Here is a 24193-nt window from a genome sequence, read left to right as displayed (position 1 = left end):
CCCCGCAACCTAAGGTCTTATTTACTAATTTGCTTTCATCCTTCTAATGACCTTTGGCTTCAGTTCTAATATACAACTACAATATCATTGATGATAGACAAAACGTGAAGTAATTTCCCTTCTTATGGTTACAAAACTGTGCATTACTGAATGAGGGATTAGTAATGAATGGATACAGTTATGCTGCATCAGATTTGCAGCATATTTCTTTAAATAAAACTATTTACAGAAAAACATATGTGACATGGGCAGCCTGTAATGTAGGTACTATATTTTAAGGCTTGTGTATTCGACATCAGTATTGCAAAGGGTTCGGTTATACTCTTGGCCACTTTATTGTTTTGCACAGAAATATTTTAACAATATTTCTCTAGAACAAAGTTCTGTGAAACTGGGAATGTTAAGATATATTTGTGGTGTTAAAAATACTTGAATATTTGTATAGATCCTCCTTTTCTTTTCAGTTCAAAAGGAAGTACTGTGTAGGACTTTTTGATGGTCTAAAATATCATGACCTTGCCTCAGGAACATGAAAGATCTTTCCTAGTTAAACACAGAATAATATTTTTATAATAACCTTGATCACTAAATTGTGTAGTTTTTTCTTCTGTCACATCAACACATACTCCTCTATGTTTATCTGACTTTTTTTTCTAGCAAAGAAAGTATTGAGAAACACATCTGTCTTATAATTTGTATGCAGAGGATGTTTTAATAACCCATCTCTCCCTTCTTTGTCCATCTCTTTTTAGGCTGACTGGAAGCTTTGTACCAGACTTGATAGTGAGCATGAGTAGCCAAATGTGGCTGCACCTTCAAACGGACGAAAGTGTTGGATCTGTTGGTTTCAAGGTTAACTACAAAGGTAATGATTAATTTCTACATAGGAAATGTTATCTTAATACCACCAGAGAATATTTTTAAATTCACGTTTAATTGCATCTACAAAATTAAAAGTTTTGCAGAACACATGCTACATTTCAACAAAGATCATTTCCTCCTTAACTACAAATGTTAATTACACTTATCTTTAAATAAAATGAGTTTTTCCTTTAAAATGTGTCTATTTTGCATACCTCATCTTTCTCCCAGTATATTATACTATCCTTGTGTTTCAATCACTGTAGACTCCTAGCCTTCCCCAAAATAGACATGTGATTTTATGTACTTTAAGTAATTTTCCTGGCAAAGATTCTACTAATTATTAAATACTTAAATATAACAGTAAAGGTCTGAAATCCCTAAATATTCCAATGTACAAATCTTTTTTTGTAATCTATCAAACATATAAATCATAGATCACAAATTTGTGAAATTGCTTTTGCCCATCCCAGTGTCAGTAAAGATACAGATCAATGATTAACTATGTGTGTTTAACAAAATATTTTATTCTAGTTTCATTTATCAGAAATAGATGCAAGCATGTGAGGTCATAGATATCTTCCACACATGTTGGACCTTGATTAAAACCAATACATACACACAATGTGCATATTAGAAATGCAAATTTGCAATTCTGACTGAAAAAAGTACTAATAAGCTCAATTAAAAATCTATTTTTTAAAAACAAAAATATACAAGAGATCATCAGAATGTTATGTTGCTTGAATTTATCATTACTATTGTGGTAAAAATTATTATTTTCTATCTTACCAATTAAATAATTACTGTGAAAAATTCTTTTACTTGCATAATAATTTTCAATTAGAATTTTCTCTTACAAACACTGTCATGCTTTTGATTCTGGACACATGAAAATGAATGCATGATGTTGTCAGAGAGACAGAACACATTAATTCTGTGTTTTTTTGTGTGTGACTAAATTTGGTACTGTATTAATTTGAATAGTTCAAGAAATCTATGTAAATGCCAGTTTATTAAAAAGGTTAGCTTAATTATAGTTTTAATATATTCCTCCTCAATTTAAAATCCACCTCTATCCCCAGTAAATAAAACAAGGTTACAAAATTTAAAGAACAATTGGCTTATGTTACATGTATTTATCTGTCTTTTTTTCCGGCAACTTGTATTTTACATGCAGGAGGTCTATGTGCACATTTGTTACTTGGAAATATTGTGTAATGCTGATTTGGAGTACAGATCCTCTCACCTAGTCATACTTCTTGAAATGTATCTTTTTTCTGTTTCTTCCCCTTCTCCTTCTAAATGGCTAAGGAAACCTGGCATTCTTATATTCCTGTGTTTCTGTTATTTTCTCCATCTTACGAAGGTTACCTGTCAGAAAATCTATAGTGATTTAAACATTAGAAACTGTATGAATTATTAATGATAATGCTTGAACAAGAAACATTTATTAAAACTCATGAATAGGTTGGAGCAACAGGGAGTTCTATCGATATTTACACAGTTATCCCCTCTGCTGCGGTTCAAGAGCTGGAAGTACATTGTAGAGCAGCACAATTAAACATTATATTGTTCTCCGTCTGCTCAGTTTTCAACAATAGTAATTAAACAATTCACAGAGATGATATATTTGAAACCAACCCAGGACATTCTAAATGAATAATGCCCTTCTTTTTCTCCCTCCTTTTCCTTAGACTGAAGTGTCTCTCCCAGTCCAACCTGCTGCACATTACTAATGATAATCTTCCAGCATCAGAGTGATGATCATATTACTCTCATGCTCAAAATTCTCTGTTTTTTTATCCCTAGAGATAAAATAAAAAATCTCCATACATCATTTCCTCCAGCTTTCTCCATCTAATTTTCTTTTTCCATAAACTCTAATTTTACCAAATTATCCATAACTCTCTGAACCCTGCAAGTTGTTTCACAACTCTGCTTCTTTGGACATTCAGTAAATCTACCTGAATCACTGTTTTTAATTTTAACTTAGCACCTCCTCGCTCATCCTTCAAGGCAAAGTTCAAATATTTACTCTTCTGTGAAGACTTCGTTAGCTCTACCCATCACAGAAGACCACTTCCTCTATTTTATAAACCGTGAATCATATGTATTATATAACTAAATAGAAAATATATCTTACTTGTCTTTGTATTTCTGCTAGCAATATCCATGCCATCATTATAGGTAGCTAATAATTATTTGTTCAATTAAACTGAATAAATGAACCTATATAAATTAGGTATTTATATTAGGCCTATATAAATTAGGTAATACTAAGCAAAATATGTCCTCAAAAGTTTAGTTTACCAGGATTTTTTTTGTACTGTGAAAATCATGTTTTTGCATTCTCCATAATTTAAAACCTGAGCTCAGAGTTGAAGTAGGGTTCACGTTGAGAAGTTACAAATTTTGATGTGCACATAGTTTTAGCAAGTTCACCTACTAAAAATAATTTTCATAATTACCATGCTCTCTGTTGAGTAGTGTGTTGGTTCTAAATGGAACACCTGCTAAAAACCTTTCCAGATTTGTCTAAAGATATCTTCTGGTTTTGTAATCCGTAGATTTTGCATGAGACAGTATTAAATGTAGATCTCCTCTAAATTAAATATATCTATTTATTGAGTAGTTTGTCTCAAATTTTTAACATTTTAAACATAGTGACTAAAATGTGTAATTTAGTCCTTGTTTTTTGTGATATAGTTTTATTCCTAAATTTTGTTTTACTAATTAAGAGAGTGTTTTTGAAACTTTATTTTAAAGAAAATATAATTTCAAATGACGTCTTCTGTTAGAAACTCAAAATAGAAAAAAGATTAAAAGCTGGGCTTCTCTGGTAGAACAAGGATGGGAAGAAGACTTGGTACCTTCAGTTGATCTGATTGCTTCTCATTCCCTCCAAATGTAGGAAGAACCTTAGGACTCCAAAAAATATAGTTTGAAAATGACTGTTCTAAGACTGTACTATTGACAGAGGAACAAAAATTTATGTATGAATGTAAAATAGTACATAATTACCTGATTAAGTTATCATTAACTTTAGAACTTCTGCTTTAAATCTGTGGAACTATGAATGCTTTTTTCTATGGAGTTTGGACAATGTCTATTTTAAAATATAAAAAGGCAACAAATGTTGCAAATCAAGAAAACAGTCCTTAATTCTAAATTTAGTTAATTTTTATTCAACTAGGATTCATTTCGTGTTTCTGTTCATGACAGTGTGCTGATTACTGTATACCATAGCATAAATGAATAAAATGCCACCGATCTCTTGGGTAGTTAATGATATTCCTAACTTTTAAAAATCAGTAACATCCTTGTAGATGTAACAAAGTCGTGGCCATTCTGATTCACAGGAGATTTTTTTTGTTTGCCAAAACTATTATTTAAGATGTGAACTAAATGTCTTGCTGAAAAGGAAGTATAACCTAGCTGTCCACCTTGCCCCATTTCCCTTAGAAACATTAGTTTTGTTTCGTTGTTTTTACAGGGTCATTATTCCAAATTGCATATTAATCAGAATGCAAGAAAAAAAGAGAGTTCTTTTCAATGGACACATTAACATCCATTAACATTGAGCTACTTTTTGGATATATTTTCAACTTTGTCTTAGCTTAAGGAACATTAGAGCAATAATTAACAATTATGAAGAGCCTTGCATATTCCAATTATTTTGCCTACATTAACTCATTAAATCTGATTAGAACGATAAGAGGTAAGAATTATTACTCATTTTTACAGATGAGAAAACTGACTAGGATTTAAGCCCCATGATGATAGGAAGTTTGGTCTGCTTTGTTTATTGCTGTATTCCCAGAATCTAGCCTGATGCCTAACATACAGAAAGCAAACAACAAATATTTGTGGGATGCCTGAATAAATGAATGAACATGAATGGTTAATCATAATCATATTGCAGAATATAGTTGCAACTCTGAGTTTACTGACTTCATTCTTTTTTCCATTATGCAATATTATATCCTAAGTGATTTTGAGGGATTTTTAGGAAAAGCTGGAAACCCTAATCAGTGTGAAGAGCAGGAGAACACCAAAAGATTGAGTTAAATTACTGAGCTCTCCTTAGCTCATCAGGTACACATCAAAATAAAACATAGGCATGCACGTGCACATGCACAACCACACACACAGACAAAAACCATCTGATTTCACATAGGAGATGTGTGCATTTTTTTTTATTTTCATGTAGTTACTTGGTATTTCTTAAGACTTGAATTATTTAGGAATGCTAACTGATTATTACTTTTGTAAAGAAAAATTGTTGATTTTTGTATATTTGTGTGGTATTTGGCCACAGTATTTAATGCTTTTGTTAATTTTAATTATTTCATGATTAGGCATTGTAATAATTAGGAAGACATGTATTGGCACATTACAGAAAACCCAACTAATTGTGGCTTAAACAAACATGTGTTTACTGTTGCCACATGACATGTCTAGAGGGTATACACCAGTGTTATTTTTATCTGAGACTCAGGTGCATTCTTGAATTCCCTCTACCATCCTCAGCATATTTGTCTTCATCCTCAATCTTATAATTTTTGCCAGAGGTCTATTGTAGGAGAAGATTGGACCCCTCAAAATTCCATTAAATTATAGTGATGAGAGCTAGCATTTCTGTCTTTTCTTCTTTGGATGGCAGTTACTTTATATTTGAACATTTAATATATTTGACAAGGGTATGTGGAAAAGAATCTTTACCAACTGCAGAGAGTTCAAATACATTTCATCTAACTTCCAGTCAAACATTTTTCTGTATCCATTGACACAATCATGTATTTAATTATGTCTCTCCTTTAACTGTATTCAGTTTTTTTTTCCAGTACTGGGACAAACTTTCATTTCTGTAATAAAACCTTGAACATGATGACCAATCCCTTAGTACACCCTGGGATCAATTTGCTAACAGTTTGACTAAAATAATTATATTTGTGAATTTGAATTAGAGTTTCTTTTTGTGTTGGTTTTATAAAATTTGAGTTTTAGAATATGGTAGTATTAAAGAATGAGTCAGGAAATTTGTCAGTGACTTGGAATAGTATGAATAACAAACATAAAAGTTACATGTTTTTTAGAGTAAGAAAGACCCTAGCCATAAAACTATCTGGACGTTTTTACTTAAAAGTAAATATTTAACAAATTTAATTTTTGTTCCTTTGACTATAAATCTCTTCAGATCTCTTCTTCAATTAATGCTGGTCACTTATATTTTGTTAGAAAAATTTCCAGGTCGTACACAATAATTTTCAAATATATGGACATTTCATGTACATTTTCTTTTTTAACAAAAGTTTCTTTGAAAAAAATAATAAAGATATAGCATACCAATATTTTACTTATGGGTACATTAATTTCAAGGGGATAAATTTTTTCTCTTTCTCTCTTTGACTGCATCTGCTTTTATCCCTGACTGGCAGTTCTTTCTTTTTGTACTAGTGACTGAACTATTCTAGACTCTGATAAACCTTATTTCTCCTAATTCTGTACAGCTCTACAGGTTTGGGCCAAACTAATCAGAATTCCCTTTGAAAGGTTATCAGTCCAGGCTGGACGCAGTGGCTCATACCTATAATCCCAGCACTTTGGGAGGCCAAGGTGGGTGGATCATCTGAGGTCAGGAGTTCGAGACCAGCCTGGCCAACATGGTGAAACCCTATCTCTACTAAAAATACAAAAATTAGCAGGGCGTGGTGGTGCGTGCCTGTGATCCCAACTACTCCAGAGGCTGAGGCAGAAGAATTGCTTGAACCTGGGAAGGTGGAGGATGCAGTGAGACGAGACCGCGCCGCTGCCCTCTAACCTGGGCTACACAGTGAGACTCCATCTCAAAAAAAAAAAAAAAAAAAAAAAAAGGTTATCAGTCCAGCATCTGGGGCAATTGATATAGTTTCTGGGTAAAAGAAAATATTTTTTCTAAGGTGGTAAATTCTAAGGGTGATTTCACTTGGTGATACTGGTATAACTTTTTTTTAATGTTAATAACTTGCTGATAGAGGCATGGCAGAACCAATGAATAGAAAGAAAGACATAGCATTGTGGACATAATTGGAACTCCTACATTTAGCAGTTCCTGAAAGGAACACTAGACCTTGGTCTTTCAATTGTGTGAGGCTGTAAACTTCTTTTTTAAGACATGGTGAGTTCAGTTTCTGTCACTAAATTAGCCTCTCAACTAAATGAACCCTGATAAACACATTTGTTATCTCTTTGTTTAATTATTTCAACACAGTGTTAAATTAAGTTTAGTCTAAATCTTCCTCTTTATACGTATTTTAAGTTCAGCTTAAAGGTTTCTCCATACACAGTGAACCATAACTTACCTGAATGAGTAAACAGGATGTGACTTCTTCTTTTACCAATCACTGAGTTCTGACCAATCAAAGGCAGCCAACTATTCAAACCATGTTCAAATAAGGTTTTATTACAGCCATGCTGTAACCAATCCAGCTATTTCTGTACCTCACTTCCATTTTCTGTGCATCACTTTCCTTTTTCTGTCCATAAATCTTTGACTATGCAGGAGTGCTGAAGTCTCTGCAAACCTTTTTTTGTTTGTTTGTTTTGGGAGCTTCCAGATTTGCGAATCATTCTTTGCTCAGTTAAACTTTGTTAATTTTAATTTGCTGAAAGTTTTTATTTTAACAACAGTAAGAAGAAATAGTCTATACTATAGTTCAATGCTTTCAGATATATTTCTTTCTTTATTTTAAAAATATGTTAACATGGAAATACAGTGCAGATGGGCCCAAGAAAAAATGTGTACCCACAGGAAGGAACAGTTATATGTGAGTTAATTAATGTTCACTATGCTCTTTTTTTTTCAGCAAAGGAAACATAGAAATATGAGGATTACCTTCTGCTACCAGTATATATTCATCATGAGCAAATGTCTTTATCTTAGCACCTGTGTCTTAATGCCATTTTATATATTATATATTTATATATAATATTTATATAGTATATAAATTAATATATTTAATTAATATATTAATTTAATATGTAATAATTAAATTAATATATTAGCAATATAAATATGTTTACATATTTATATACACACAGTAAGTTGTATTCCCATTCAGTTTTGTTCTCACATCATGAGAAAAATTAACGTGTTTCAGAAGTAGCATCAATTCCTTTGTCCTTATATGATTGATAATGACAGAAAGAAACAATTGTTTCTCATCACTCAAACCATATTGTGTAGTAAATGTTTTCTGTAAACTTTCTATAAATGTTTTAAATGATTTTTTCACCCTTAAGATTTTTGTTATGAATAGTTCAGAAATAGACCCACATATTATGGCCAATTGATTTTCAACAAAGAAGCTAGAGATTTGAATCAGAAAAGATACATATGTTTTAAATGGTGCAGAAACAGATGTATAGCCACATTCAAAAAAAATTAACTGTTAACTCATGCAATATACAATAATCAACTTGCAATGTATTATAGACCTAAGTTTAAGAGCTAAAGCTATACAACTTTTGGAATAAAACATAGAAGAAAAGCCTGGTTACCTTAGCTTAGGAAAAATTATCTTAGGGGACCAAAAGCATGCTATCTGTTATGAGCTGAATATTTATATTCCTCCCAAATTTATATGTTGAACCTCTAACCCCCATATATGATGGTGTCTAGAGATGAGGCCTTTGGGAAAGAATTAGGTTTAGATGAGATCATAAGAATGAGTCCTTCTTGATGAGATTAGTGCCCTTATATGAACCAGAGACCACTCTGTCTCTCTTCACCATGTGTGGATACAGCTAGAAACGAACCATCTGCAAGCCAGAAAAAGAGCCCTCACCAGAACCCAACTATTCTGGCACCCTGATCTTAGAATTCACAGCCTCCAGATTGTGAGAAATAAATTTTTGTCACATAAGCTGCTCAGGCTATGGAATTTTATAATAGTAAAGGAGAAAACTAAGATATTAAAAAAATTGATAAATTGGACTTCATCAAAATTAAAAGTATTTGATCATCAAAAGTCACTGTTAAGCAAATGAATTTCAAATCACAGGCTGGATAAGAATATTTGCAGAAACATATTTAATAAAGGACCTGTATTCAGAATAAAGCAAACAAACCAATTTAAAATCAGTAAAAGAGTTGATGAAACACTTCACAAAGAAGAGATACAGATGGCTAGAAAGTGTATGAAAAAATGTTCAACATCATTGTTATTAAGGTAATGTAAATTACAACTACAAAGAGATACTACTACATACCCACTAGAGTGGTGAAGATTAAAAAATGTTGGCTTGGCAAGGAAGCGGAATAACTGGAACTCTCATACACTGTTAGAAGGAAGATAAAAATGGTATAACCATTTTGGAAAACAGCTTGGCAATTTCTTAAACATATGTCTACCTCACAACCAAGCCATTTTACTCTTAGACATTTTCCCAAGAGAAATGAAATCAATTGTCCATATAAAGACTTGTATGAGAATATACATAGTAGATTTTTTAAAATTTCTACAAACTGGAAACAATCCAAATGTCCATTTATAGGTGGTGAGTATATAACAAAAATTGGGTATGTCTACACAATAGAATACTACTCATCAATAAAAAAGAAAATACTCTTAACACATGCAACATGAATGAAAATCAATATCAATATGCTGAGTAAAATAAGCCAGATGAAAAAGAGAATGATGTTATTTATTTAAAATTCTAGAAAATGCTAACAAAATCTATAGTGACTGAAAGCAGATTATGTTTTCTGGGCACTTGGATGAAGGAAGGGATGGATTAGCAACAGGCTGGAGAAACTTTTACTGGGTGACAGACACATTAGTTCCTTTTTTTTTTTTTTTTTTCCCACAGGATATGCCTCTGTCACCCAGGTTGGAGTGCAGTGGCACAATCTCAGCTCACTGCACTCTCTCAAGTGATCCTCAAGTAATCCTCCTACCTCAGCCTCCCGAGTAGCTGGGACAACAGGCACGTGCCACCATGCATGGCTAATTTTTGTATTTTTTATAGAGATGGAGTTTCACCACATTGCCCAGGCTGGTCTCGAACTCTTGGGCTCAAGTGATCCTCCAGCCTCAGCTTCCCAAAGACCTGAGGTTACAGGCATGAGCCACCGTGCGTGGCCTTAATGTTCATTATCTTGTCAGTGGTGATGGTTTCACCAATGCATATATGTGTGAAAATTTATCAAACTGTATACTTTAAATATGAGTGGTTTATTGTTCATCATATCTCAATGAATCTGTAAACAAATGTGTTAATATTACCAATTATTTCAAACTGAACGCTAATGTAAGCTGTATTATTTCAATGTTATTTCTGAGAGAATAAGAAAAAGATTATAAGCAGAATATTTTCAACAATTAAAAAGGCAAGAACAATGTTTCATTCAAAATGAGTAAGTAGAAGAGAAGAAAATATTCTCACAATTCATTTTTTAAATGTTGAAGTGGTTATACTCTGCAGAGTTGAAGGTTTGTTCTTTTTTTTCTCAGTAGGTTATATCGGTTACAAACAAGAATGTCAAAGATATAATAGAGATTATGATAGGGGAAATTTATATCCAAGCACCAAACAAAGGGCTGAAAATTGCATTCATTTTTCCATTTTCCTTTAAAATACTCAGGCTTATGCAAAGTTGTACAAAGTGAAAATTCATTATAATCAACCACTTAATCCTGGTGGTACATGCCTAAGAAATATCTGACTTGCTCTTTTGTGAGGAACTGATTTTTTTTTTTTTTTTGAAACTGGAAACATCTTTCTTTTTCTCCATATATATGATGTTTTTTCACTTTTGTTCCATTTATTTGCTATTTTCCAAAACTTAATTAATTAGAGTATTTCTCAAAAAATCCTACCATTTGTAGAATCCCAAGATTTACCTTTGCTATATTCCTGATTAGAGTCAGGTTTAAAAAATGTTTTCACCATATATTTGTATAGTGGAGAAATGAAATGATGATATCTGGCAAGAGTCATTTTTATGTATATTTATTTGTCTAGTTAGCACATATAAACAGAGATCCTATACTATACATCATTGCAACCCCACAGTACTTACCACAATAAATAAATATATCAATCTGTAATCTGTAAAAGAGATTGGTTAATGTAAAACCCAAATGGCTTTTAATATTAAATAATTACTGTACTATTAAAAGTTGATTCTTAACTTTTAATAATAAAAATGTGTATTAAAGCAGAAAACTAATAATGAATGAATAATAAATATCTGTCAGGACTGTTTAAAGTTTGTAATTCCCCAATATTCCCATGCATTCATTAGTTTTCTAGTGGTACAAATCAATTTACTAAAATAAAATTATGTAAGGCATAGTTATATCTTTTTTTATTTTACAAATATTTCCTATTTCCCCATATTCTATCCTTTAACTCAAGTAAAATCCAATTTAGTGGGATCAAAGTCATCTATAGAAAATCCTAAAATTATGATTTGACGTTTCTTTAAAACAGCATTATGTCAATAATAAAAACTTTGTTTAATTAAGTGAAAAGTAAAACTGAAATTTCTAGTTTCTTAGGAACTGAATTATCTGTCATATACTAACATAATATAAGCATGTTACACAGATACATTTCAGTGTTCATACAATTAGATTGGAGTCAAAACTCATTTATTTAAATAATTGTTTTTCTCTGTAGTGTTCCATATGCATTGCTGATTTAGTATTTGCTGTAAGGACAGTTTCCATATCCTAAAACTAGAAGCTTAGATTAAGTAGTCTCTGCATTTCTTTTGAGTTCTAGCATACTTTTATTAAATTTGATATTGATATATTTATTGTGCTATCCAAAAATATTGCACTCAATATTGATTCATTGTAGTAAACTGAGATACCTTAAATGGGACAAATGTTCTTTGTATGAATCCTGAGACACTCTCTCTCAGAACTTGCTGCACAAATTTGATACCTTATTGTCTGATGATGGTCTGTTAGCACTGAGCCAAGAAAGACTTGGGTTTTCACATTTTTGTATCTTTTGAGATGTCTCTTTATATAATTTTTATTAAAAAAGAAATCCTGGAGTCTGTAAGACACAATTTCTTTTGCCTAGGAAAAATTACCAAGTCACATGTGATATTTTGTGTGGGAATTTTATGATAACATTTCCATCTGCCTCTCAGAATAAAGAGGGCTTTTAAGCATGACTCATGAAAATGTTTATATTTGAGTAAGGTTGATTCTGTTTGTTCTTGCTCTTTATTAACTTAGAGGCTTATTTTATTTTACATTCAATATACCAAGTTCTTTCAGAAAACAACTGCTTCTAAAATGTCTAACTTAATTTTGTTTGTCCCAACCTGCTGTGAGAACTAAGCCTTTTGTTTCTACATGCCAAGAATTAGAATGAGTGGTAGTAGAATATTAAAAGTTATGTCAATTTAAAAATATTTTATAGAGTTTCCTCTATGTGCCAGGCATTGTGAAGGGAATAGGGTACATTGTAAAATATAAAAGACTTAGTCATTATTTTCAGTTTAGTGGGACAAAGACTGATACTTAAAAATAATTTTAAGTGCGATTAATACTAAACATGAAAAACAGAATGTGTTTTTTGGAGACTATAATAAGACACCTAATGCAGCCTTCAAGGAAAGATTTCCGGAGGCGGTGAACTTTGAATGAGACCTGTGGCTAAGTAGGAGATGGGAACTGGGGCAGCATAACCAATGTGTGCAAGTGGTTCCATTGGAGCTGAGAGAATTCTAGGATGCGTGGTGGGAATGGAGAGAGAGGTGTTTTAGGAGTAGTACTAGATAAAGCTGAAAGACAGGAAAGAACATGCCATGATTTGGTGCAAAAGGCATGTATATAGCTATGATGACAAAAGATGTCCATTTCTCCAATGCAGGCAAAAGAACACTCCTCCCTTTTCATGTATGCAGGTTTCCCAATTTTCCCCTGAAGACAAGGATCAGTATTTATTAAAGTAGGGGAATCATAGAACATTGGAGCTGAAAGAGACTTTTTTAAAACAAAAATTTAATTTTTCATTTTTATGGATACATGGTAGGGATATAAATTTATGGATAAATGAGATATTTTGATACAGGCCTACAGTGTATAATAAGTGCATCAGGGTAAGTGGGGTATCCATCACTTCAAACATTTGTCATTTCTTTGTGTTAACAAACATTCCAATAAAACTCTTTTAATTGTTTTAAAATGTACATTAAATTATTTTTCACTGTAGTCACCCTGTTCTGCTATTAAATACAAGATCTTATTCATTCAATCTAACTGTATTTTTGTATCCAGTCACCACCACATACCTCCTCTCCCGACCACCCCACTTTCATTCCCAGCCTCTGGTTACCATCATTCTACTCTCTATCTCCATGAGTTCAACTGTTCAATTTTTAGCTTCCACAAATGAGTGAGAATGTGTGAAGTTTGTCTTTCTGTGCCTGGCTTATTTCACTTTACATGTTGTCCTCCAGTTCCATCTATGTTGTTCCAAATGACAGGAGCTCATCCTTTTATCTGGCTGAATAATACTCCATTGTGTATATGCAGCACAGTTTTTTTATCCCTTCATCTGTTGATGAACACTTAGGTTGATTCCAAATGTTGGCTATTGTGAATAGTGCTGCAACAAATATGGGAGTACAGATATATCTTAAATAACCTGATTTTCTTTCTTTTGGGTACATACCTAGCAGTATTTTGAGGTACCTCCATACTGTTCTCCATAGTAATAATTTACATTCTCACCAACAGTGTATGAGAGTTCTCTTTTCTCCACATCCTTGCCAGAATTCACCATTCACTATTGCCTGTTTTTTGGATAAAATTTGGAAGAAATTCATTTTTATATCATTTGACCCAGCAATCCCATTACTGGGTAGATGCTAAAAGGAATATAAATCATTCTACTATAAAGACACATGCACACATATGTTTCTTGCAACACTATTCACAATAGCAAAGACTTGGAACCAACCCAAATGCCCATCAATGATAGACCGGATTAAGAAAATGTGGCACATATTCACCATGGAATACTATGCAGCCATAAAAAAGGATGAGTTCATGTCCTTTGCAGGGACCTGGATGAAGCTGGAAACCATTATTCTCAGCCAACTAACACAGGAACAGAAAACCAAACACTGTATGTTCTCACTCATAAGTGGGAGTTGAACAATGAGAGCACATGGACACAGGGAGGATATCACACACCAGGGCCTGTCGGGAGGTGAGGGGCTAGGGAGGGATAACATTAGGAGAAATACCTAATGTAGATTTTGGGTTTATGCATGCAGCAAACCACCATGACACGTGTATGCCTATGTAACAAACCTGAACGTTCTGCACATGTATCCCAGAACTTAGAGTATAATAATAAAAAAAGTCTTTTTTATCAGAGTGACATGATATCTCACTGTAGCTTTGATTTGCATTTCTCTAATAATCAATGATGTTGAGCACCTTATCATATACATGTTTTCCATTTGCATGTCTTCTTTTGAGAAATATCTATTCAGATTAGATCTTTGCCCATTTTTTATTCAGATTATTGGGTTTTTTTTTCCTATTGAGTTGTATATATATTCTAGTTTTTAAGCCCCTGTCAAATAGATAGTTTGCAAATATTTTCTCCCATTTTGTGGGTTTTCTCTTCACCCTGCTTCCTTTGCCACAGCAAAAGCTTTTAAACTTGACATAATTTCATTTGTCCCTTTTTGCTTTGGCTGCCTATGCTTTTGGGGTAATAAATAAGAAATGTTTGCCCAGACCAATGTCCTGAGAGTTTCCCCAGTGTTTCCTTTTAGTAGTTTCAGGTCTTAAATTTAAGTCTTTAATTCATTTTGATCTGGTTTTTGCCTATGGCAAGACATAAGGGTCTAGCTTCCTTCTTCTGCATATGAACATCAGGTTTTCTCAGCACCATTTATCCAAGAGACTGTCCTTTCCCCAGTGTATGTTCTTGGCATCTTTGTTGAAAATGAGTTCATTGCAAATGTATGGATTTATTTCTGGGTTCTTGATTCTGTTTTCTTGGTCTGTGTGTCTGTTTTTATTGCCACTACCATGCTGTTTTGGTTACTATAGCTCTGTAGTATAATTTGAAGTCGAGTAATGTGATTCCTCCAGATTTGTTCTTTTTGCTCAGGATGGCTTTGGCAATTCTGGATCTTTTGTGGTTCCATATACATTTTAGGATTATTTTTTCTTTTTCTGTGAAGAATGTCATTGGTATTTTGATAGGGATTGCATTAAATCTGCAGATTGCTTTATAGACATGTTAATAATACTGATTATTCTAATCCATAAACATAATATATCTTTCCTTTTTTCCTGTTCTTTTAAATGTCTTGCATAAATGTTTTATAATTTTCATTGTAGAGATCTTTCACTTCTTTGATTAAATTTATTCCTAGGTATTTTATTTTATTTGTAGCTATCATAAATGGGATTACTGTCTTAATTGCTTTTTCAGATTGTTCACTTGTCTTGATTGCTTTTTCAAATTGTTGGCAGATAGAAATGCTACTGATTTTTGCCTGTTGAATTTATTATCCTGAAACTTTGCTGAATTTTAAAATCAGTTCTAACAGGTTTTTGGTAGACTCTTTAGATTTTTCCAAATATAAATTTATATTGCATGTAAATGAAGATAATGTGACTTCTTTCTTTCCAACTTGGATGCCCTTTCTTTCTTTCCCTTGTCTTATTGTTCCAGCTACAATTTCTGGTACTATGTTGAATAATAGTGGTGAAAGTGGGTATCCTTGACTTGCTCCAGATCTTAGAAGAAATGCTTTCATTTTTTTCCTATTTAGTATTATACTACCTGTGTGTCTGTTGTATATGGCTTTTATTCTGTTGATGTATGTTCCTTCTATACTCATTTTTGTGGGTTTTTATCATGAAAGGATGTTGAATTTTATCAAATGATTGTTCAGTGTTAATTGAAATAACTATATAGATTTGTTCTTCATTCTATTAATATGCTATATCACATTAATTGGTATGCAGATGTTGAACCATCTTTGCATCCCTGAGATGAATGCCACTTGGTCATAATGAATGATCTCTTTAATGCGTTGTTGAATTAGGTTTGGGAGTATTTTGTTGAGGATTTTTACATAAATGTTCATCAGACATATTGGCCTATAGCTTTCTTTTTTTGATGTGTCTTTGTCTCATTTTGATATCAGGATACTATTGTCCTTGTAGAATGAGTTTGGACATATACCCTCATCCTCTATTTTTTGGACTACTTTGAGTAAGATTAGTATTTGCTCTTCTTTAAATATTTGGTAAAATCAACTGAATCTATTGGGTCCCAAGTTTTTCTTTGCTGGAAGACATTTTATTAGGACCACAATCTCATTACTTGTTATTGGTGTATTAAGGTTTTGGATTTCTTTATGTTTCAATGTTGGTAGGTTGTATGTGTCTAGTAATTGATTCATTTCTTTTAGGTTTTCCAGTTTCTTGGCATATAGTTGCTCACAGTAGCATCTAATGATCCTTCGAATTTCTGTGGTATCAGTTGTAATATCTCCTTTTCCATCTCTGATTTTATTCATTTGAGTCATCTCTTTTTGTATCTTAGTATGACATAAGGTTTGTTTATTTTGCTTCTTTTCGAAACACAAATTTTCATTTTGTTGAACTTTTGTATTTTTTTTGTTTCAATTTTCTTTATTTCTGCTCTGATCTCTATTGTTTCTATGAATTTTAGGTTTGGTTTGCTCTTGCTTTTCTAGTTATTAAGATTTATCATTAGATTGTTTATTTGAAGTTTTTTTACTCTTTTGATGTAGGAGCTTATTGCTATAAACTTTCCTTTTAGTACTGCTATTGCTGTATCTAATAGGTTTTGGTATGTTATGTTTCCATTATCATTTGTTTCAAGACATTTTAAAATTTCCTTCTTAATTTCATTATTGATCCACTGGTCATTCAGGAGCATATTGCTTAATTATCATGTATTTATCCTCTTGTTATCTATTTCTAGTTTTATTCTATCTGCAAATATCTACTAGGACCATTTGGCTTATCCTGCTAATTAAGTCCAGTGTTTCTTTGTTGATTTTCTATCTGGATAACTTGTCTGATGCTGAAACTTGAATGCTAAATCTCCAGCTATAATTGTATTAGAATCTATCTCTTTCTTTAGCACTAATATTTGCTTTATATATTTGAGTGCTCTGGTGTTGAGTACATATATATATGTATAGTTTTATATCCTCTTGCTGGGTTGACCCCTTTATCAACATGTATTGACCTTCTTTGTCTCTTTTTATGTTTTTTTTTGTCTTGAAATCTATTTTATCTGACATAAGTATAGCCACTCCTGCTTTTTTCTTGTTTCCTTTTGCATGGAATATCTTTTTCCATCCATGTATTTTCAGTCCATGTGTATCTTTGTAAGTGAAGTGTGTTTCTTCTAGGCAGCAGATATTTAGGACCTTTTAAAAATCCATTTAGTCACTCTATGTCTCTTGATTGGAGAGTTTAGCCCATTTACACACAATATTATTATTGATAAGTAAGAATTCACTACCTTCATTTTGTTATTTTTCTAGTTGTTTTATAATCTTCCCTCCGTCCTTCCCTTCCTCCCTCCCTCCCTTCCTCCCTCCCTCCCTTCTCTCCCTTCCTTCCTTCCTTCCTTCCTTCCTTCCTTCCTTCCTTCCTTCCTTCCCTCCCTCCGTCCGTCCGTCCTTCCTTCCTTCCTTCCTTCCTTCCTTCCTTCCTTCCTTCGTTTATGTGCCGGTGATTTTCTCTGATGGTATGTTTTAATTCTTGGCTTTCTATTTTTTGTGTATCTGTTGTAGTTTTTGTTACCATGAGATGTGGAAATAATATCTTATAGCCCATGATTTTAAACTATTAACAGCACTTATTGCAAAACAAATTAACAAGCAGAAAGAAAACTGATAAAAACTCTACTCTTTATCCCCCACATTTAAAAAATTTTTATTATGTCTGTTTATGTCATTATACTACTTCTTGGAATTTGTTGTAGTTATTAGTTTTGAAAGGTTCATATTTTAGCCTTCCCACTAAAAACATGAGTAGTTTACACACCACGATTACCGTGTTTTTCTTTTTTATCTGTGTACTTACTATTACCAGTGAATGTCTTATCTTTATATAAATGCTTATCACTTATTAACATTTTTTTCTTTCAGATTGAAGAACTTCCTTAAGCGTTTCTTATAGGATGGGTCTGATGTTGACAAAATCCCTCAGTTTTTGTTTGTCTGGGAAAGTATTTGTTTCTCCTTCATGTTTGAAGGTTATTTTCACTGGGTATACTATTATAGATTTTTTTTTCTTTCAGCACTTTAAATATGTTATGTCACTCTTTCCTGGCCTGTAAGGTTTCCACTGAAAAATCTGATTCCAGGCATAGTGGAGTTCCATTGTATGCTATTTGTTTCTTTTCTCTTTCTGCTGTTAAAATCCTTTCTTTATCCTTGACCTTTAGGAGTTTGATTATTAGATGCCTTGTGGTATTCTTAATTGGATTAAATCTGCTTGGTGTTTTATAACCTTCTAGCACTTGAATATTGACATATTTCTCTAGGTTTGGAAAATTCTCTGTTTTTATCCCTTTGAATACATTTTCTACCCTGATCTTTCTCTCTACCTCCTCTTTAAAGGCAATAACTCTTAGATTTTCCCATTTGAGGCTATTTTGTAGATCTTTTAGGCATCCTTTATTATTTTTATTCTTTTTTCTTTTGTCTGCTCTGACTCTGTGTTTTCAAATGGCCTGTCTTCCAGGTCACTAATTGTTTCTTCTGTTTGATCAATTTTGCTGTTGGGAGACTGATGCATTCTTCAGTATGTCAATTGCATTTTTCAGCTCCATAATTTCTAATTTATTACTAAAGATATTTTAATCTATGTGTTAATTTTTTTTATTTGGTAGGATTCTAATTCCTTCCTGTGTTATCTTGAATTTCATTGAGCTTCCTAAAACAGCTATTTTGAATTCTTTGTTTGAATATCTTTCACTACAGGATTGGTCACTGGTCCTTTCTTTAGTTCATTTGGTAAGGTGATGTTTTCCTGAATGGTCTTGATGTTTGTGGATGTTCGTAGATGCCTGGGCATTGAAGAGTTAGGTATTTATTGCAATCTTCACAGTCTGGGCTTGTTTGTATTTGTCCTTCTTGAGAAGACTTTCCAAGTAATCAAAAAGCATTGAGTATTGTGATTAAGTATTTTGTGACTACTGCCATATCCACATTAAGGGGCACCCCAAGCCCAGTAACACTATAAATCTTGCAGTCTTATGGAGATACTGCCTTAGTGGTCTTAGGTAAGATCCAGGAGACTTCCCTGGATTACCAGGCAGAGTCACTTGTTCTCTTCACTCACTTTCCTCCCAACAGAGAGTCTCTCTGTCTTTATGCTGAGCTGCCTGCAGTTGGTGGAGGGATGACACAAGTACTCCTGTGGTCAGCACCACTGGGGCTATGTTGGGTCACAGCTGAAGCCATCACAGTACTGGCTGTCTCCGAAGGCCTGTGGCAACTATTGCCTGTCTACTGCTGGTGTTTATTCAAGGTCCAAGTGCTCTTTAGTTAGCAGATGATGAATCCTACCAGACTAGTGCCATTCTCTTCCAGGTGGTTGGTTTCTTTCTGGTCCAAGGTGAATCTAGAAATGTTGTCTGTGAGCTAGCATCTGGAGTTATGAATTTTAGGTATTTATTTGGTGCCTTATTTTGCTGTAGCTGAGTTGGTACCCAAGTTGCAAGACAAAGTTCTTTTTACTTTTTCCTCTTTTTTCCTCAAGTAGAAGGAGTCTCACCTCATGGCCATCCCTGTTCTACAACCATGGTAAGTACTGCCGGGCTACCACTAATGTTTATTTAAGGCCCAAAGACTCTTTAGTCAGATTATGCAGAATCCTTCCAGGCCTGGGTCTTTTCCTTCAGAGAAGTGCTTTCCTTCTGGCCAGGGCAGGTCTATAAATACCTGGAATCAGGGACTTTAGGAGTCTGCTTGTTGATTTATTTTACTATGGCTGAGCTGGATGCAAGACAAATCCTCTTTACTCTATCCTCTCCTTTCCTCAAGCAGCAACAGACTCTCCTGGAGCTGCATTGCCTGGGGTTAGGGGTGGGTGACAGAAGCACTCCTTTAACTGCCCCAGCTGGTGTCTCACTAGGTTGTATGAACCGCATATTCACTGGCTCTGAGCCCAGCACAGCACCAGGATTTGTCAAGGAATTCCAGTCCTCATGGCTTAGACTGCTTTTCAAATTTATTTAGAGCCCAGACCACTTTCGCCTATGGTAGTAGGGCTAGTCCAAACTCAGATTCCCACTGCTGTGATAGACAATTCCCTTCTGGCCAGGATTGGTCTAAATGTTTCCTCCATGGACACCAGCTGAATTCTGCCCTATGTTGCTTTCCACTCTGACAGGGCAACACTGAGTTCCTATGCAAAGTCACGCAATTGTTGTGTTCTCCCTACTCCAAGCACACAGATTCTGTGTGCCCCACTGCTGCTGGACGATGTGGGAGGTGTGGTGTAGGCAGTGCAAGGCTGTCTTTACTTCCCCCTTCAGTGTCTCTTTCCTTGACATGATATTAAAAGCAGGTACTGTGGTTGCTCACCTGATTTTTGGTTCTTACGGAAGTGCTTTCTTGTGTGGATAGATGTTCACTTTGATGATTTTGTGTGTCAGATGTTGACGGTCACTGGAGGATTCTATTCAGCTGCCTTACTTTGCCCTTTCAATCTGGTAGAGATGATTAGATAATTTTATTGAATATATTCATTTCCTTTAAGATAAGGAAATTGAGACTCAAAAAGATTGTTTGACTTCTCTTATAGTTCCTATAAGTAGTGCCTGAACCAATGGGGAACTATACACTATTGTATCTGAGAATGCCACTTTATATTGTACTATATTGCTTCACACTTTGCGTTTCTACATGGCGCCAGGGTATATGTAATTGTCACATTGACAAATACACTTGCGTTACTGTATAAGAACTTTGTCAAATAATCTATAATCACCACAATTCCTATGAAAAGAATGTGTTTTCCCCTCAATGTCAGTAATCATTTAATTTTAAATATGATATAGTGGTGATTATTTATTATATCTAATTGGGGAAGAAATTCTAAATCAAAGAAAAATATTAATTCAAGTGGAAGAAACATTAGTGAAATGTTAGTAAAATGGTATTCCTTATTTACTGTAAGTAGAAGATAAAATAGGATATATGTGTGACATTTAGGTTTACAGATTTGATTTTTTAACAGCAGAGGAGATCAGAGTTCTTCATTTGATTAAATAAAATCCCAATGTGATCTTTGCTTTTTGCTTATCTCACATGAGAAAGAAATCTTGATAATTTTAATTCAGAATTTTAGAATAAAATTTAGAATTTAGAATTTTAGAATAGGGCTGATCTGACTACATGCAAAGAGGTACTTATTTATATGAATAAGTCATTTTCTAAATATGGCATTGCATCATTTGATGGACACTTTGATGGTGCTGACCATCCCAAATTCAATAGCTTAACACAACTATTTTTTTCACAACTCTGTGATGGGCTGAAGATGGCTGAATTTTGAACTTAAAGGCTGAATTTTGACCCATGAATTATTCATTCTCCTTGGTCCAGTAGGCAAAGCCATGCATGGTCTTTTTCTGACAAGGGAAAAAAGTTCATAGGCTAAAATTTTAATTGTTCAACTATTTTTAAAGCTCTACTTGCATTTTTTTCCTGAAATCTATTGGTTAAATCAAACACATTGTCCAGCTCAGATTTAAGGGACAGGAAAGTAGATTCTGTCCTCAAATATGAGGGAAGAGGGTGAATCTTTTAAAATAATAATATAGTTTGCCACAAAGATTAACCCACATATTAATGAAAAACTTTGAGCTACTGCTGAGGTCAGTGTTAAATACATATACACACACACACACACAAACACACACACACACACATCTTTGCAAAATACAGTGTCAAGATAATGAGAAGACAAGTTACAGACTAATAGAAAATCTTTGCAAAGACACATCTTATAAAAAACTGCGATCCAAAATACAAAATGAGTGCCTAAAATTCAACAATAAGAAAATGACCAACCTTATTTAAAAAAATGGGCAAATTATATGAACAGACTGGAAAAAGATACACAGATGGCAATTAAACATACGAAAATATGTTCAACATCATATGTCATTAGGGAATTGCAAATTAAAACAATGAGATAGTACTAGCTACCTATTAAAATGGCCCAGATCCAGGACACTGATGGCAACAAATCTTGGTGATGATGTGGAGCAATAGAAATTCTGATTCATTGCTGGTGAAAATGCAAAATGGTATAGCCATTTTGAGAGATAGTTTGGCAGTTTCTTACAAAACTAAACATACTCTTACCATAAAATCCAGCAGTCATGCTCCTTGAAATTTACGCAAATGAACTCAAAACTTATGTCCACACAAATACCTGCAAATGGAGGTTTATAGCAGCTTTATCCATATTTTTAAATTTGGAAGCAACCAGAATGTCTTTCAGTAGGTGAATGGATAAATAAACTATGGCTCTAAAAAGAAAAGATCTATCAAGCCATGAAAAGACATGGAGGATACTTAGAAGCATTTTACTAAGTGAAAGAAATCAATCTGAGAAGTCTACATACTATATGATTTCAACTATATGATGTTCTGGAAAAGGCAATTGAGACAATAAAATTATCAGTGGTTTCCAGGGATTAGGTGGGAGCGAGAGAGATTAAGCAGAGCAAAGAGGATTTTTAGGTCAGTAAAGCTATGATACATAATATGACAATAGTAGATACATGCCATCATACTTTTCAAAACCCATAGAATATACAACACCAAGCCTGAATTCTAATGTGAACTACGGACTTTGGGTGATAATGATGTGTCAGTGTAGTTTCATTAATTTTAACGAATGTACCATAGTAGTGTGGGATGTTGGTAGTTGGGAGGTTGTACGTGAAGGAGGGCAGGGAGTATATGAAAACTCTGTACTTCCTGTTTAATTTCACTGCGAACACAAAACTGCTCTAAAAACAAAGATTATTGATTTTTTAAAAAAGTAGTCATTACTACTTCCAAAGTTGTCCACAAATATTTATAAAATGTTTTATTTTGTGTTAGTAGAAGCATTGGAAAGCTTAAGGTGGCTGTTCTCACTGATATATTTAATATGATTTTCTGATTTAGTCTACTACTCAATTTCCATGGCAATGTTTTAGGTTAAAAAAAAGTATCAGGGCATCAGTAAGCAACATATTCTGGCCAGTGCTCTCAAGTGTCATTCATGTTTATTTCAGCTTTCACAACATTGCAGATTACATTAAATATATGTTGGAGGCAAACTTTGACTCAAACTGACTTGAAAAACTCATTCAAAATAATAATGTCTTCATTTTCTGCTTGATATATCCCTAGTAGCGATAAGGAAATGGAATATTGTCTCTGTCTTTTAATTCAGTCGTGGTCACCAAGTCATGGCATTTTCAAGGCAATTCCTCAAATAGAAGAAAATGCATTTTTTATTTCTTTGAGGAACAATAGAAACTCAAATTGAATTATCTTTGTATAAATATCTTGGCTTACACCTTTTAAAATAATCGTGTTTGTACATACTGGCAATTGTTATGGTTCATAAATAATGTCATCAACAACTAATACTTATTAAGAAGTATCTGCAGTTAAAGCTGTTAGATACATTAAATAGGCATCCTAAACAGGATGAAAATGCCTTATACAAATAGAAAAATTCAAACAACACAAGCTATAAAATAGAGTATAAAATACAGCCAATATTTATTTACGTTAAACATACTACTTTTCTTTCCGTGGTTTGTGTTCTGTGAAATTATGTGGGAGAAAAATTTCATATTGCTTTTACTTAAATGAAAGAACCAGACAAAGCCTGGAAAGTTTGCTGAATTTTATCAATAACACGTATTTGTAAATATATTGTGTGCTTATTATTTTTGCTTGTCTTTCATTTTTGGGCACAGCATCTCCAAATTTTGGTCACAAATGATGCATAACCCTCCAAAAATACAGCTTAAAAGAAGAAAATGAAGATGGAAAAATAACATACTAAAAAATGTACAAAAGCTTTTCCCATGCTTAATCATTCTATCCAGAGCCACATTTATGTTTCGGATCCTTTTACAGAAGAGGTTGGAAGGTCAATTAAAATGTATGATGAGATTTAAAATAAATTAAATTGTATATTTATTGTTAATCTTTACACACGAGTGAATCAACTAAAATTCCTTACCCAAGGATGTGTTTCTCAAACAGCCTTGATAT

General features: G+C 33.3%; 1 protein-coding gene across 2 annotated transcripts in view; it reads left to right on the top strand.

Annotated features, from left to right (window-relative positions):
• The window catches only part of CSMD3 (CUB and Sushi multiple domains 3), a 1211357-nt gene that overhangs the window by 632463 nt on the left and 554701 nt on the right, over nt 1-24193 (top strand). For both annotated transcript variants that reach the window (XM_003823338.5, XM_034966508.3), the window contains one exon: nt 753-865. In XM_003823338.5, coding sequence (XP_003823386.3) covers nt 753-865 — 113 coding nt within the window. The remainder of the gene's footprint in view (nt 1-752; nt 866-24193) is intronic.

Source organism: Pan paniscus, chromosome 7 (assembly GCF_029289425.2).
Source record: "Pan paniscus chromosome 7, NHGRI_mPanPan1-v2.0_pri, whole genome shotgun sequence".
Lineage (NCBI taxonomy): Eukaryota > Metazoa > Chordata > Mammalia > Primates > Hominidae > Pan > Pan paniscus.
This window is presented reverse-complemented; position numbering and strand designations above follow the sequence as displayed.